Below are 14,692 nucleotides of genomic sequence, written 5' to 3'. Positions count from 1 at the left end.
AGTCGGGCCGGAATAAAGGAGAAATTGATTTATAAAAAATAAAAATAAAATTGGATTGGACTTAGTGGGGTGAAGAAAAATGAGTGAAGTAATTTATAAAGTCATATGACAATTTGAAATTAAAAAATCAGTTTTAGAATTATCATTTGTTAGACAATGAAAGTATATATGCATCATTTTGTAACAAAAATACATTCACTCTCTGTTGTCCTTGAAATAATCAATAAGGCAATATGAATTTAAATTATATATAAAAACACTTATAATTAAATAACAGGTGACATCATTTACAACTTTAAACATTGCTTTTAAAAATTTCAAATTCCTGCTCAACTATGAAAAAAAGTTTTGAAAAAAAATATTAATTGTATATATAAGTTAATGATGTTCTATAATAAAATAAATAAGCAAAATAAGAAAATTAATTTTATTGATAATAATCGAAATTCTTATATCGAGTAAAATAACAGAAAGATATTACCTCATCAACATATACTTCAATGTGGGTAATACAAAATATTATAAAAGTAGAAATATATTTTAGAATAAATAAATTTCTAAAAAAATATTTATTTATATTGTAAATGAATTTTAAAAATATTTGTGTAATGTCAATTAAAATTTATTTATCTACGTAGACAATAAATAAGAGAGAGTACACTAACTCACGCACACACTATATAAATAAATACTTAATGTATATAATGTTAAAATAACAATAATAAAAATTAGCGTTAGATTTTGTAATAAAATTCATAAAAGAATTTTTATAATTAATATATTAATAAACTTAAATAAAAATATATACTAAAATATAATATTAATTAAACTATAGATAAAATTTTAAGAATAATTGAAAATATTAAGGGTGAAATAGATATTATGTTTGAAATTTCTAGGTCAAAACTCGTGCAAGGACTTTATCTTTTTGCTTTTCAAGAAAGATTTTTTTTTTTACCCTCCCTAGGAGCTTCCACCCCTTTTGCTCCCTTGGTGACTCGAACTCGCAACCTTTGAATTGAAAGTGAGGGATGTTTACCATCCGAGCAACTCCCTCTCGTCTTGCTTTTCAAGAGGAGCTGTCCATGTAGAGGATAATAAATGAGATCCACTATGATTCTATGAGTGACTAAAAGAGAGTAACATCAAAAATTGGAATTAGACTTTTGTGTGTTGTAGTTTTCTTTTGAAATTTCAAAGTTAAGACTTATAAACCAGACATAAAATATAAATATGTCATTTTATTTTACTTCACTTGACATTTATGTCTTTAAATTTTAGGTGTGCATAAGTACCACTTAAATCTATATAAAATGGAACAAATAGATACATACATACATTGTGTGACATAATACACATGTCACATCACGTAGGATACACAAAATTTTCATGTAGAATATCACGTAGGACAAATGTGTCTATTTGTTCAATTTATACAAATTTAAGTGTCTATTTGTTCACACCAAAATTATAGAATATAAATATAAGTTGAGATCAAATTAAATGGTATATTTATGATAAATATAAAGAATATTCTATTTTTCTTTAGGAATGGGTCCATAAAATTATTTAGAAAAGTTCAAATTTAATGAAGGAAAGTTTGAATCATTGAAAGTTAGACCAAGCCTTTTTCATTTGATACATAATTCACCATACATTTTAGGAGTTGTGATCATTGGAAATTAGATCTTGTGCAAGTTCATTTGAAATTTTAGTCTATCACGTTGCTATGGTTAAAAATTTTACTACGAATTTGTCAAAATTTCTCCTCTCATTAAAAATATGTTTTTTTTTTCTTTTCAACTAGTGCAACACAAAGACTTTTATTTGCACACTCAACCGAAGCTATATGGAGATAATTTGTTTCCGTCGTGCCTCGTGGCTCAACAACACCCTTACTATTAAAATGATTCATCAGTAGAGATATTTTCATAAATATCTTCTTCTTTTTTTCCAATGATACTATAATTCCTATTCCCTTCTCCACTTTGATTGTCTCTTTCTTAGTACCTATAATTCTCGGTATAGGCTCATGTGTAGTCAATGAAAATTGTGTTTCAATATATAAAGGAAAAACTATCTGATATATTCTTCAATTTTATAATTTAAAATTGATATATCTCTCGTTATAAAAATGATACACATATACACTTACTGTTATAAAAGTGGATCACATTACATCTATAGTTATAAAAATAGCTCACATATACCTCTACTATTACAAAAATAGCTCACATATATCCTACAATTAAAAATTGTGGCTCACTACACTCTTGCCTATTCAAAGTGCCTCACTACACTCAGCGGCGGGGTTACGTAGTTGTTAGGGTGTCCAATTATTGTCAAAAATAATAATGTATATACAAGTAAAATGATACACGAAGTGACTAAATAATATATTTATCTAAACTCATTAAATAAAAAAGATCTGTAGCAATAATTAATTAACGGTAATAACTTAATTGCTGTTAAATATATATACTTTTTAGAGACAATTACTAGTGATAATTTCATTTTGGCACTCTTTGTACGTAATAACCATTGAAGCCTATAGCTGCATTGAATCGAATAACAATTAACTAAAATTGATAAAAACATTTAACATTTTTTGTTAATGTGTATATTTATTGTCACGAAAAGTTATTTTTGTTATCGTGACTTTGTCCACAAAATAATATAGTATGAAAGATACATCATAATTCAAGGATGATCCATTGAAGGTGATAAATACTAGATTCTCGCTTCTATAGATGTAACCGGACAAATTATATTATTTAGTTGCAGATTCATTTGAATTCAACATTTTGACGTAAAACATAAATTTATATGATTAAATTCATTAAAATTACAATAAATAGTAGGTGTGAATCTATAATTTGAACTTGATGCCTTGTTCAAATTCTACAAGGATGAGAAGATGGGAACACCTACTACGGTTGATCCACCATCGACAATGAAAACATTTCCCGTTACATATTTGGAAGAATCATGGATTAGGTATCGAACCAGTGATGTTAAACCCAGATCTGTCGTTCCAATAAATCTCAGAGGAACAGTCTTCAAAAGGAACTTAGGGAGCCCTTTGAGTTTAAAAAGCCCCTCTGTTATCTCAGACTTGAAAAATCCTGGAGATATTGAGTTTACTCTGATCTTATCTACTCCCAACTCAATAGCCATTATCTGCAATTCATCATTAGATTATAGGGAGACTTATAGAATTTCCATTAGTTTAGAAGTTAATTACATAGATACACTCTAGTTTGTAATATTACGGATCTAATCAAATTTCGGTGCATCCAAATATATATATCTTGAGATACATGTGGTCAAAATTTAGATACATGGTATTCATATTGATTTGCATGTATCGGGGATACATAACAAAATTTCACTCACCACTCTCCTATGTATCTGGTATTCCAGATACATGCAAATCATACTAGATACATGCAAATTACACCAAATACATGTTTGGTGTGATTCGCATGTATCTGGGATACATGACACATGACGATCTCACTCGCTTCTCTCTCCATCTATTTTTTAGTGTATCTGGTAGCAAACATACATGAATTTAAGTATATCATTCCCAATATATGATAGAAAGCTCTTAAATAGTGATAATATACATAATTATTTGAAAGCATAGGTAGAATTAATATATAGTATATAGAGTAAGGATGTATATGTTTAATAAGATAGTTTCACCTAGATTATATGAATAAAAGATATTTTTATTCCATTTGCAAAGTATAATTTTAAGTAGAGGCTCCCTACCTTAGTGACCATGTCAAGAGCCATCTTTGAAGAAGCGTAAGTGTTGAATGTTATCATCTAGCCATTTTAGAGCAGTTATCAAAAAGAGGGAAGAAGAAAGGGGAATATAACAGTGAATTGATTTAACCGACTTAGTCCATCATACACAATGAGTCACTATTTATATACAATGTCTAACTAATCAACAGTAATTAAACAACCTCTAACTGACTTAACAAACTCACTAACCAACTAATTATTTACAATACTTATTTTAACACTCCCCCTCAAGTTGGGTGATGGAATATGTCCAGCATTCCCAACTTGAACAACATATCAGTATGTAGTTGTTTTCTGCTTTGGTGAAGATATCTGCCATCTGCTCCTTGCTCGCCACATATTTTGTCTTGATCAGGCCTTCTTATAACCTTTCTCTAATAAAGTGACAATCTATCTCTATGTGCTTTGTACGTTCATGATACATGGGATTAGAGGCATTTTGCATTGCAGCTTTATTGTCACAGTGCAGTTCCATAGGCAATTCAACTTGTGTTCCAAGTTCTTGCGGTAAACCTTGCAGCCAAACCAGTTCTGCCACTGTTGTTGCCATACTCCTGTACTCTGCCTCTGTTGAGCTTCTTGAAACTGTGCTTTGTTTTTTTGATTTCCATGATATCAGAGATTCACCAAGTTTGATCCCAAAACCTGTCACTGATTTTCTGGACAAAAAACAGGATGCCCAGTCTGCATCACAAAAATCATTGATCTTTCCTGATTTCTTACTGCTCATCAACAATCCCAAACCAGGCTGATTTTTAATGTATCTCACCACATGTAATGCTGCATCATAATGTGATTTTTTGAAGCATGCATGAACTGACTTAGATGTTGTACAACAAAGAAAATGTCAGGCCTTGTCATAGCTAGATACAATAATCTCCCAATTAGCCTTTGATACATTCTTCTGTCCTCTAATTCTTCATTATCTGTAATGTTGAAACAATGATCATATTCCTGACTTGTGAGTTTCTAATTCTGTTCAAGAGGAGTTGTGATTCCTCCAGCTAGACCACATTCTGACACCAATTCTAAAGCATATCTCTTTTGATTCATCAATATTCCACTCTTGGATCTTGCAAACTCAATGCCAAGGAAGTACCTTAACTGTCCTAAGTCTTTCATTTTGAAGTTATGATGCAAAATATCTTTGGCCTCTTGAATCAATCCCTTATTATTTCCAGTGATCAAAAGATCATCCACATATACAAGTATGATCACAATGCCACCAGTAACATCTCTTTTTGTAAACAATGAATAGTCCAATTTACTTTGAGTAAAGCCTGATTGTGTAAGTGCAGTGGTGAGTTTCAAATTCCACTGTCTGCTGGCTTGCTTCAAGCCATATAATGATTTTAGCAGCCTGCAAACCTTAGTCTCCCTCTGGCTGCCGAAACCAGGTGGTAGAGTCATATAAACTTCTTCAAAGAGGTCACCTTGGAGGAAGGCATTGTATACATCCATCTGTAAAAGGGACCAATTAAACTAAGCAGCTAAGGCAATGACACATCTTACAGTTACCATCTTTACAACAGGAGAGAATGTATCATGATAATCAAGTCCCTCTTGTTGGGTGAAGCCTTTAGCCACAAGTCTGGCCTTGAGCCTTTCGACACTCCCATCAGCCTTGTACTTAACTTTGTACACCTATTTACATCCAATAGGAGTCTTACCTGCAGGCAAATCAACAATCTCCCAAGTATGGTTATCACGGAGAGCTTGAATTTCTTGGTCCATAGCCTGGATCCAGCCACTATATTGGGCAGCTTGTTCAAAAGAGGAAGACTCAGAAATAAAAGAAGAAAAAGCTGAAAGATAGGATTGATAGGAAGAGTTGATAGTGGTATAGGAAATAGAAGAGGAAATGGGATAAGGAGTTTTGGAGGTGGTGACATAATCAGTGTGCCATGTAGGAGGTTTGACTGATCTAGAGGACCTTCTCTGAGGAATGACAGGAGAAGGAGAAATGGAGGTAGAAGGATCCGGAACTATAGCAGGTAATAAGAAAGGTGGGGAAGGATTGGTAGAAGTAGGAGATGAAGCATGAGAGGGGAAGCAATCATCAGTGGGAAGTGAAAAAGCAGACTGTGAAGGAGGAAATAAACAAGTATGGGAGGGAGATGTAGAATCTAAAAAGGTGTATTTAAGATGTTTGAAGGGAAAAATAGATTCCTTGAAAGAAACATCCCTACTGACAAAGAAAGAACCTGAAGCAATGTTATATAGTTTGTAACCTCTCTGAGTGTCAGAGTAACCCATGAACACAGAGGGAATGGCTTTGGGAGAGAATTTATCTGACTGAGCTGTGTTTGTGGCATAACAAAGGCATCCAAACACTTTCAAATGATTGAGTAGGGGAACTTTGTTGTGAAAGAGTTCATAAGGTGATTTGCCCCCCAAAACAGAAGAGGGAAGTCGATTGATGAGAAATGTGGCTGTAAGTACACATTCTCCCCAAAACTTTAAGGGCACATGAGCTTGAAATCTGAGCGCTCGTGCTATCTCAAGGAGATGTCTGTGCTTTCTTTCAGCAATGCCATTTTGCTGAGGAGTATGGACACAAGTGGTGTGATGAATTATACCAAGAGAAGAAAAAAAACTATTACATTGGTTGTTGACAAATTCAAGACCATTATCAGACCTAATTATTTTGACAGAAGCTAAAAATTGAGTTTTAATGAGAGTTAAGAAAGCTGTAATAAAAGTAACAACTTCACTTTTGAATCTTAACAGGAAAATCCAAGTCATTCTAGAATAGTCATCAACAATAGTAAGGAAAAATCTATGACCATTATAAGTGCATTGCTTATAGGGTCCCCAAACATCCATGTGAAGTAGTTCAAAAGGGGATACAGTTTTCTTAGTACTAGAGGGAAAATAGAGTCTAGTTTGTCCTGCAAGAGGACATATAGGACAAGAAGAAAAAACTGAACTCTGCATATGAGGCTTCAGAGATGCAATCTTCTGCAGTATAGTATTAGGAGCATGACCAAGTCTCTGATGCCAGATGGAAGCTACATCTGGTAATTAAGAAGATGATGCATGTAATGCAGAAGAATGTTGGAGTACAGTGGCAGGTGATGGTTTCTTGGTGGATGGAAGTATATAGAGACCTCCTGCTTCCTTACCAATCCCCCTCACCTTGCCATTGCAGAGGTCCTGAAAAAGATAGAAATCAGGATAGAAACAGACACAGCAATTCAATTCCTTTGTAAGTTTGGAAATGGATAATAGATTGTAAGTAAAATGAGGAAGATAAAGGACATTTTTCACTTCAGTATTGGCAAAAAGTGAAGCAGATCCAGTGTGAGTGACTAGGGTGGTTTGACCATTTGGCAAATGTACTTGGTTAGAGTTTGAAGGAACAAGAGTTGGATGAAGTAGTGTATCCAAACTAGATACCATATGATGAGTGGCTCCAGTGTCCACAATCCAAGGAGTTGCATCATCACCTGTAGGAAAACAAGCATTGAATGTACTGAATGTTGAGGAAAAGTTATGATGTATACCTACCATGTTGGCAACAGGCTCCTGTGATGAAAATTCTTTATCAATTAATTTCATCAAATGATTGTATTGATCAGCAGTAAAACATGGTGCAGGCTGAAAATGTGGAATGTCAGGAGCAGGGTTTCTTCCCATATCAAGGCCTTCAACACAATTCACATTATTGACCTGAGCTCTTCTATTACCCTCAGATTCTGCATCCTATTATTAGCATAGTTCTGTCCCCTGTAGCCCCTATCATCAGCACCTTTCTTCCTTTGGAACTTGTAATTTTGTGGATAGCCAATCAACCTATAACAATTAGCTCTTGTATGATTTCTTAGATGACAGTGATCACAGTATATTCCTCCTGTGTCTGGTTGGAATTTGTTGCTTTGTACTGAAGCTAAAACTGTAGGATCATGAACATCCAATTTCTTCAAAGGCAACACACAGTTAGATATCAAGCTAGACTGCATTTTTTGGCTCTCATCTTGCATTATCATATTGTAAGCTTGATTCAATCTTGGACTAGGAATAGTCATAAGAATCTGGCTTCTCGACTGAGCGAAGCTATCACTAAGTCCCATTAAAAACTGCATAAGTTTTTGTCTCTCCATATGTTCTGCATAAACTCTATATTTGTCACATTCACATGCTGGTAAAGGAACTAGTGACACATATTCGTCCCAAAGGTTTCTTAATCTAGAATAATATTCAGAAACAGTAAAGGTGCCTTGACTCATGGTGCTGATTTCACGATGCAGTTGATATATTCTAGTCAAATTGCTTTTATCAAATCTCTCCTTTAGATCCTTCCAGATATTATGTGCATTGGATGAAAACATCAATCCATTTGCCAGTTCTTTCGAAACTGAATTGGTAATCCACGATAATACAAAGGCGTTACACCTCTCCCACTCATGTTCTAGATCTCCTTTGTAATCAACCTTGCGACACTTTCCATCAATGAATCCAATTTTATTTTTTGCTAAAAGTGATACTTTCATAGAATTACTCCAACCAGTATAGTTTTCAATACCAGTAAGCTGTTGAGAGACTAAAATGCTACTTAGAGTATCAGACGGATGAAGGTACAGAGGATTCCTGGGATGAATGTCAGTAAACTTGTGAATTTGCTCTCGATTTGGAGTATTTCGCTCCTCCGATGAGTCGACTGTATTCACCATTCTTCGATCTTCTCCGGTGAGCTAATTTGCAGAAAAAATCTAAGGTCGGCGTTCAACTGTTCTTCCAATTTTGCAGCGGAATTTGTGTTCTCTGTATTAACTAGATCTCCGTAATAGCCTGAGGCTCTGATACCATGTTGAATGTTATCATCTAGCCATTTTAGAGCAGTTATCAGAAAGAGGGAAGAAGAAAGGGGAATATAAAGTGAATTGATTTAACCGACTTAGTCCATCATACACAATGAGTCACTATTTATATACAATGTCTAACTAATCAACAGTAATTAAACAACCTCTAACTGACTTAACAAACTCACTAACCAACTAATTATTTACAATACTTATTTTAACAGTAAGCAAGACTCCCTTTGTATACTACCCGATTCAATGCTGCAGCTGAAGAGATATTAATAACAGATTTTCCGCCCTGTTTAGCATTGCACATTCGTCTACAAACACATTTTGACACCAACCATGCCCCTTTTAGATTTGTGTTTAAAGTATGCTCCCACTCTTCCTCCGTTAATTCCAATGAAGAGCTCACACTACCTATAAATTAATTCATTTTTTCTCGTTTTACGTGACACAGTTACTAGTAATTTATAAAAAAAATACTGATCAAGTACCTCTAATGCCAGCGTTGTTAATCAAGACATCGATATGCCCAAAGGCATCCCAAGCTATTTGTACAGCGGACTCAATTGTAGCACCATCAGCAGCAACGTCAAGTTTGAGGGCAAATGCACGTCCGTGGCCTTTTGAATTAATCTCATCGCATAGAGATTTCAGTCTGTCAACACGACGAGCAGCAGCAATGATGCTACAATCGGCATTGGCCAAGTCGAGACAGAACTCTAGCCCGATTTTTGATGACGCACGGGTCACCATCACTATTTTTCCACTAAAGTCGTGCCACGGCTCCATTAGGAGTATTAAATTAATTTGTAAGTAGTATTGAATTGATGCAGAAACTTTAATGTATTTGTAAAGACTAGAGAATAATGGCTAACCAGTAACCACCACTAGACCGATATAAAATTCTTGTCCTGTTTTTGGTAGTCGACCAGTCAAGTTAGTCAGCCAGCCTAGCTAGTAAATATTTCTATAATAATAGTAGAGAAATATCAATAATTCATCCGAGTATAAAATACATTATTAGAAAATAATATTTATGTAGTAATGTAAAAAATCAAGTTTTATTATTGGTCCGTTCAATCTGTGTTGTTTAGCAGGAATGGATCCGCCCTTGATTAAGGAGTGTCAAGCGATACCCCTTCATCAGAAAATTACATTATATATAGAAATCAAATTTTGATTTAATAAATATATATACAAGTATTGAGACCTATTATTAACAAAAGTTAAAAGTTTAGTCTAGTGGTATTGTAAAAATTTCTTGAGATTGCATGTTCTACTATAACCATTAACACCCCTGTTGGCCTCATAATTATTTTTCTATTATAACTGTTGACATTTTTTATTATGAAAATCCTGGCATTATGGGGGTGGTTTAATTATTAGGTGTCCTGTCGCGCTCTAGATCTCAAATTTGGGTCATGACAAAAGGGCTCTGTGATTAAGTTGGTTTAGAATTCTAGTTAACTAATTAATCTTTATGGGGGTTCATGATTTGATTAAAAATTCAAGTTCATTAAATTAGATACTTTTTTCGAATTTGATTTAATTTGATTTTAAACTGACAAATTGTATATATCATTTTTACAAGGATAAAGAGACAGATATACCTTTTAACTTGTTGAAAAAGTGATGTATATATCTTTATGGCTTAAGTCATCTGCGATCCCTTAAAGTTATCTGCATAATTCACTTAGACACCTCAACTAGGACTAGTACCTATTGAACACCTCTATCCTCTCGAATTTGAACCATTTTGACACTTTTACAGATGTGACACAAAAAAGTGTAATTCACATCTTGGTAAGCGCGTGAAATCAATATTTTAACATTTTTCCTTTTCTTTTTCAATATTTTCTTTTTATTTCTCATTATTTTTTTAAAAAATTAACAATCCTTTTCTTCTTCCTCTCTTTTAAAACCACACACCTACTGCAACCACTTCTTCAATACAATCCGTCACCATTTTTTCCCCCACAAATTTCCTTCTTTCTTTTTTTAAATCATCTTACTGTCACTTCCGTAGAAAAAACATGGAGATCACTAGTTCTTTATCAAATAAAATGGAGATTATTATCTACGTCTTCTTTGCCGGAAAAAATGGAGACCATCTATATCTTCTTTGCCGAAAAAAATAGAGATTATTATTTAAATATTTTCTCTCTCCCTCTTCACCTCTCCCCACACACATCCCTTCTTCCTCACAAATCGAACAGAAAAAAATAAATTTGAAGTTAAAAAAAAACGAATCTTTTAAGAAAACACTATCAATTTAAATGGAAATAAGAAAGAAGGCATAAAGAGAAATAAAAATAATAAATTCATACATAATATATGTCAAAACCTCTAATTTATCTAAATGAAGGTTAACAATGGTGGACAAGGTAGTTCTGTTAGGGAAATAGAAGAAATGGAGAGGTTTGAGGTAGGTGGGGTGCAGGGGTGGGAGTGGGGTTAGGGGGTGTATAATTTTTAATTTTTTTAGTTTAAAGTATTTTCTTTTAGGATTTTATTATATTCAAAATTTATTTTTATAATTATTTTAAATTAAAATGCCACGTGTCTGTTGGGCTATTGCTCATGTTCCAGCCAAAGACTCATGGCCTAACCCTACTTGAAAAAGGATTGGAATTATTCTCTTTATTTGGTTTCCAATTCTATTAGGAAAATGATTGGAATAGTAATCCTATTTGGAGTTGGTTTTGGCTTTGTAAGGAAAAGCACAACTCTATAAATAGAGGATGGTTTTGAGAGAATAATTGAGATTGCTCATTAGTATTGTCTTTGAAGGACATTAGGACATAAGAGAAGTTTTTGAGAGAGCTTTCAACAAGAGATAACAGAGAAGAAAAAATGGTTCTTTTGATGCAGTTTTTTTATTTCGACTAGCAACCTTTAGATCGTGTTTTCCGATTACCTAACCGTTGGATCGGACTGAAATTTGGACTGAGTGTTCCTGACATCTTGGTGGTTGATTTGAACGGTGACGATCGGATTTGAAAGTCAGCAAGATCCTGTTTTAGGTCCCGAACAGAAGCTGGGTTTGGGTGGTGTTTCTTTCTATTTATCTTTTGTTAGTGTCGCTATTGTTTGTTTTCTTTTGGCACTTGTTGTGTAGCCATTAGAAGAATAATTGTAACTCTCTTATTGTTATAGTAAAGCAATTCGGATCTTGTCAATCCCGTGGTGGTTACCTTCGTTTTGAAGGTTTTTTCCACGTTAAACTTGGTGTTCTTTATTTTAGATTTTCATTTTCATCTTTTCGTCACAACAAGTGGTATCAGAGTTAGGCTCTTTATATGGAGGGGAATATGAGAAAAATGGTATGTCTAAACGGGAGAAACTACAACATATGAAAAAGCAAGATGAAATATCTACTTTTCGTGAAGAAGATACATCTTCCCGTTTTTGTTGCTCATAAACCTGAGACTGTGACTGATGAAAATTGGATTTTGAGCACCAACAAGTATGTGGATATATAAGGCAATGGGTTGAAGATAATGTTCGCAATCATATTGTGATTAAGACACATGCTAAAACATTGTGGGAAAAGTTGGAGACGCTTTACGCTTCAAAAACTGGCAATAACAAGTTGTTCTTACTAAAGCAATTGATGACCTTTAAATATAAGGAGGGCAGTCCTATTCTTGATCACATAAATGATTTTCAAGGTTTTCTTGATCAGCTATCAGGAATGGGTGTTAATTTTGATGATGAAATACAAGGACTTTGGCTTCTTAATACTCTACCGGATTCTTGGGAAACTCTTCGTGTCTCTTTAACAAATTCTGCTCATGGTGGTAAGGTGATTATGGAATATGCAAAAAGTGGTGTGTTGAATGAAGAAGTTAGAAGAAAATCCCAAGGCACATCCTCACATTCAGATGTTTTGTACACAGAAGATCGAGAGAGAGATAAGACAAGAGATACAAAGAGTAGAGGTAAAAGTAGAAGCAAGTCAAGATTCAGGAATCCAAATATTATATGCCATCATTGTGGAAAGAAAGAACATATTAGAAGATTTTGCAAACAATTGAAGGAAGATCTTAAAGAGGGAAGAAGGAAGAAAATAATGGAAACAATGTTATTGATGTTGTTCAAGATGACCTTCTTTTTGCTTGTGATAAAGACGCATCAATTTTGTATCTCAAGATACAAGTTGGATAGTAGATTCTGGAGCTACATCATATGTCACACTGAGATTTTTTTTTTTTTTTCATCTTATACTTCTATTAACTCTGAGGTGTTAAAGATGGGTAATGCTGGTGAGGTTAAGGTGTTTGGTGTTGGCACTGTTTATTTGAAAACCAATACTGGTTCAATGTTAGTCCTTCAGAATGTCAAGCATGCTCTAGACATTCCCTTGAATTTGATCTCTGTAGGACAACTAGAGGATGATGGCTATCATAATGACTTGTTTAATGGCCAATGGAAGCTCACCAAAGGCTCATTGATTGTAGCTCGATGAAGAAATCATTCAAATTTATATGTGACACAAGGATCGATTCTTGGAGACTCTATAAATTTGGTTGAAAGCGAGACTTTATCAGAATTGTGGCACAAGAGACTTAGTCATATGAATGAGAGGGGGGTCACCTGTTTGGCTAAGAAGAATTTGCTTGCTGGTGTGAAACAAGCAAAGGTAAAAAGATGTGTTCATTGCTTAGCTGGGAAATAGAAAAGAGTTTATTTTCACAGTCATCCTCCTTCAAGAAAGTCTGAGCTACTGGAGCTAGTACACTATGATTTGTGTGGTCCTTTTAAAGTGAAGTCAAAAAGTGGTGCGCTTTACTTTGCAACTTTCATTGATGATCATTCTCGCAAGATTTGGGTATATCTTTTAAAATCCAAAAATTAAGTACTTGATGTGTTTAAGGAGTTTCAAGCCTTATCTGAGAGACAAACGGGAAAGAAATTAAAATGTATTCGCACTGATAATAATGGTGAGTATATTGGTCCCTTTGATAATTACTGCAAATCGCAAGGAATTCGTCATCAGAAGACTCCTCCAAAGACTCCTCAATTAAATGGCCTGACAGAAAGGATGAACATAACTTTAGTTGAGAGAGTTAGATGCGTGCTTTCAGAGGCTAAACTTCCAAATTCATTTTGGGCTAAAGCACTTAACACTGTTGGTTATGTTATCAATTTGTCTCCTGCTGTTGCTTTGGATGGTGATATTCCAAACAGCGTTTGGTTTGGTAAGGATATTTCTTATGATCACTTGAAAGTGTTTGGTTGTAAAGCTTGTGTGCATGTTCTAAAAGATGAGAGGTCGAAATTGAATGTTAAAACTAACCAGTGAATTTTCATTGGCTATGGTCAAGATGAGTTTGGATATCGCTTTTATGATCCAATTGATAAGAAGCTCATTAGAAGTCGTGATGTTGTGTTCTTTGAAGATCAAACTATTGAAGATATTGACAAAGTTGAGAAACCAGATTCTCAGATTGATGAGAGCTTAGTTGATGTTGACCCTGTTGACACCCAATTTTGGACCTCCACAATATAAATTAATCATCGAGCTTTTTAAATTCCAAATGATTTGAAATAATTGGCTTTATAAAATTCAAAATAATTTTCAAGTCATTTTAAGTAGTTTTGTCATTTTTATAAATTTTAAAATAATAAATATGATATTTTATATAATTATGTGTCTAATTAGTATATTTTATGAATGTTCAAAAATTGTCTCAAAAGGATTTTAGCTTTATTTAAATATTTGGTTATTTAGTCGTTTATATTATTAAATTAATTAGTTTATAATTAAGTTAATTATTTTATTTTATTAAGATTAAGAAGCTCGTTAATTAATTAATATCAATTTATCGTATTTAATTACTAGCCGAATCTATCTTAACTAACTCAAATTGGCTAAGTTCTAACCCATTTTTAACCGACCCCACCCCTATTTCTTTACAATTCACGACAGCCCATTAAATAACCCAAAAATCGGCCCATTATCTCCTTTTCCTCCAACCTGTCCAGCAGCCCACAACAATTCCTAACAATACATACACCAACCGACCCCATTCCCTTTATTTCCCTCAACTCAACTTGAACAACAA

The 14,692-nt window shown here is 33.8% G+C and overlaps 1 protein-coding gene across 2 annotated transcripts; it reads right to left on the bottom strand.

Moving 5' to 3' along the window:
- Positions 1–2,815: 2,815 nt before the first annotated feature.
- Positions 2,816–9,431, bottom strand: LOC125820260 (uncharacterized). Of its 2 annotated transcripts, none has more exons than XM_049499694.1 (4): positions 9,116–9,431; positions 8,847–9,038; positions 3,778–3,818; positions 2,816–3,180 (listed from the first exon to the last, which is right to left on the bottom strand). In XM_049499694.1, exons 1-4 carry the CDS (start codon positions 9,411–9,413, stop codon positions 2,902–2,904), a joined length of 810 nt encoding a protein of 269 aa, XP_049355651.1. In that variant the 5' UTR covers positions 9,414–9,431; the 3' UTR covers positions 2,816–2,901. The 2 variants fall into 2 exon arrangements, with proteins under 2 accessions (XP_049355651.1, XP_049355650.1); XM_049499693.1 differs by having other exon boundaries at positions 3,778–3,834; positions 8,866–9,038; positions 9,116–9,413.
- Positions 9,432–14,692: the final 5,261 nt, after the last annotated feature.

The sequence above is a fragment of the Solanum verrucosum genome, unplaced genomic scaffold (genome assembly GCF_900185275.1).
Source record: "Solanum verrucosum unplaced genomic scaffold, falcon-dt-bn FXZP01000229.1, whole genome shotgun sequence".
In the NCBI taxonomy this organism is placed as follows: domain Eukaryota; kingdom Viridiplantae; phylum Streptophyta; class Magnoliopsida; order Solanales; family Solanaceae; genus Solanum; species Solanum verrucosum.
This window is presented reverse-complemented; position numbering and strand designations above follow the sequence as displayed.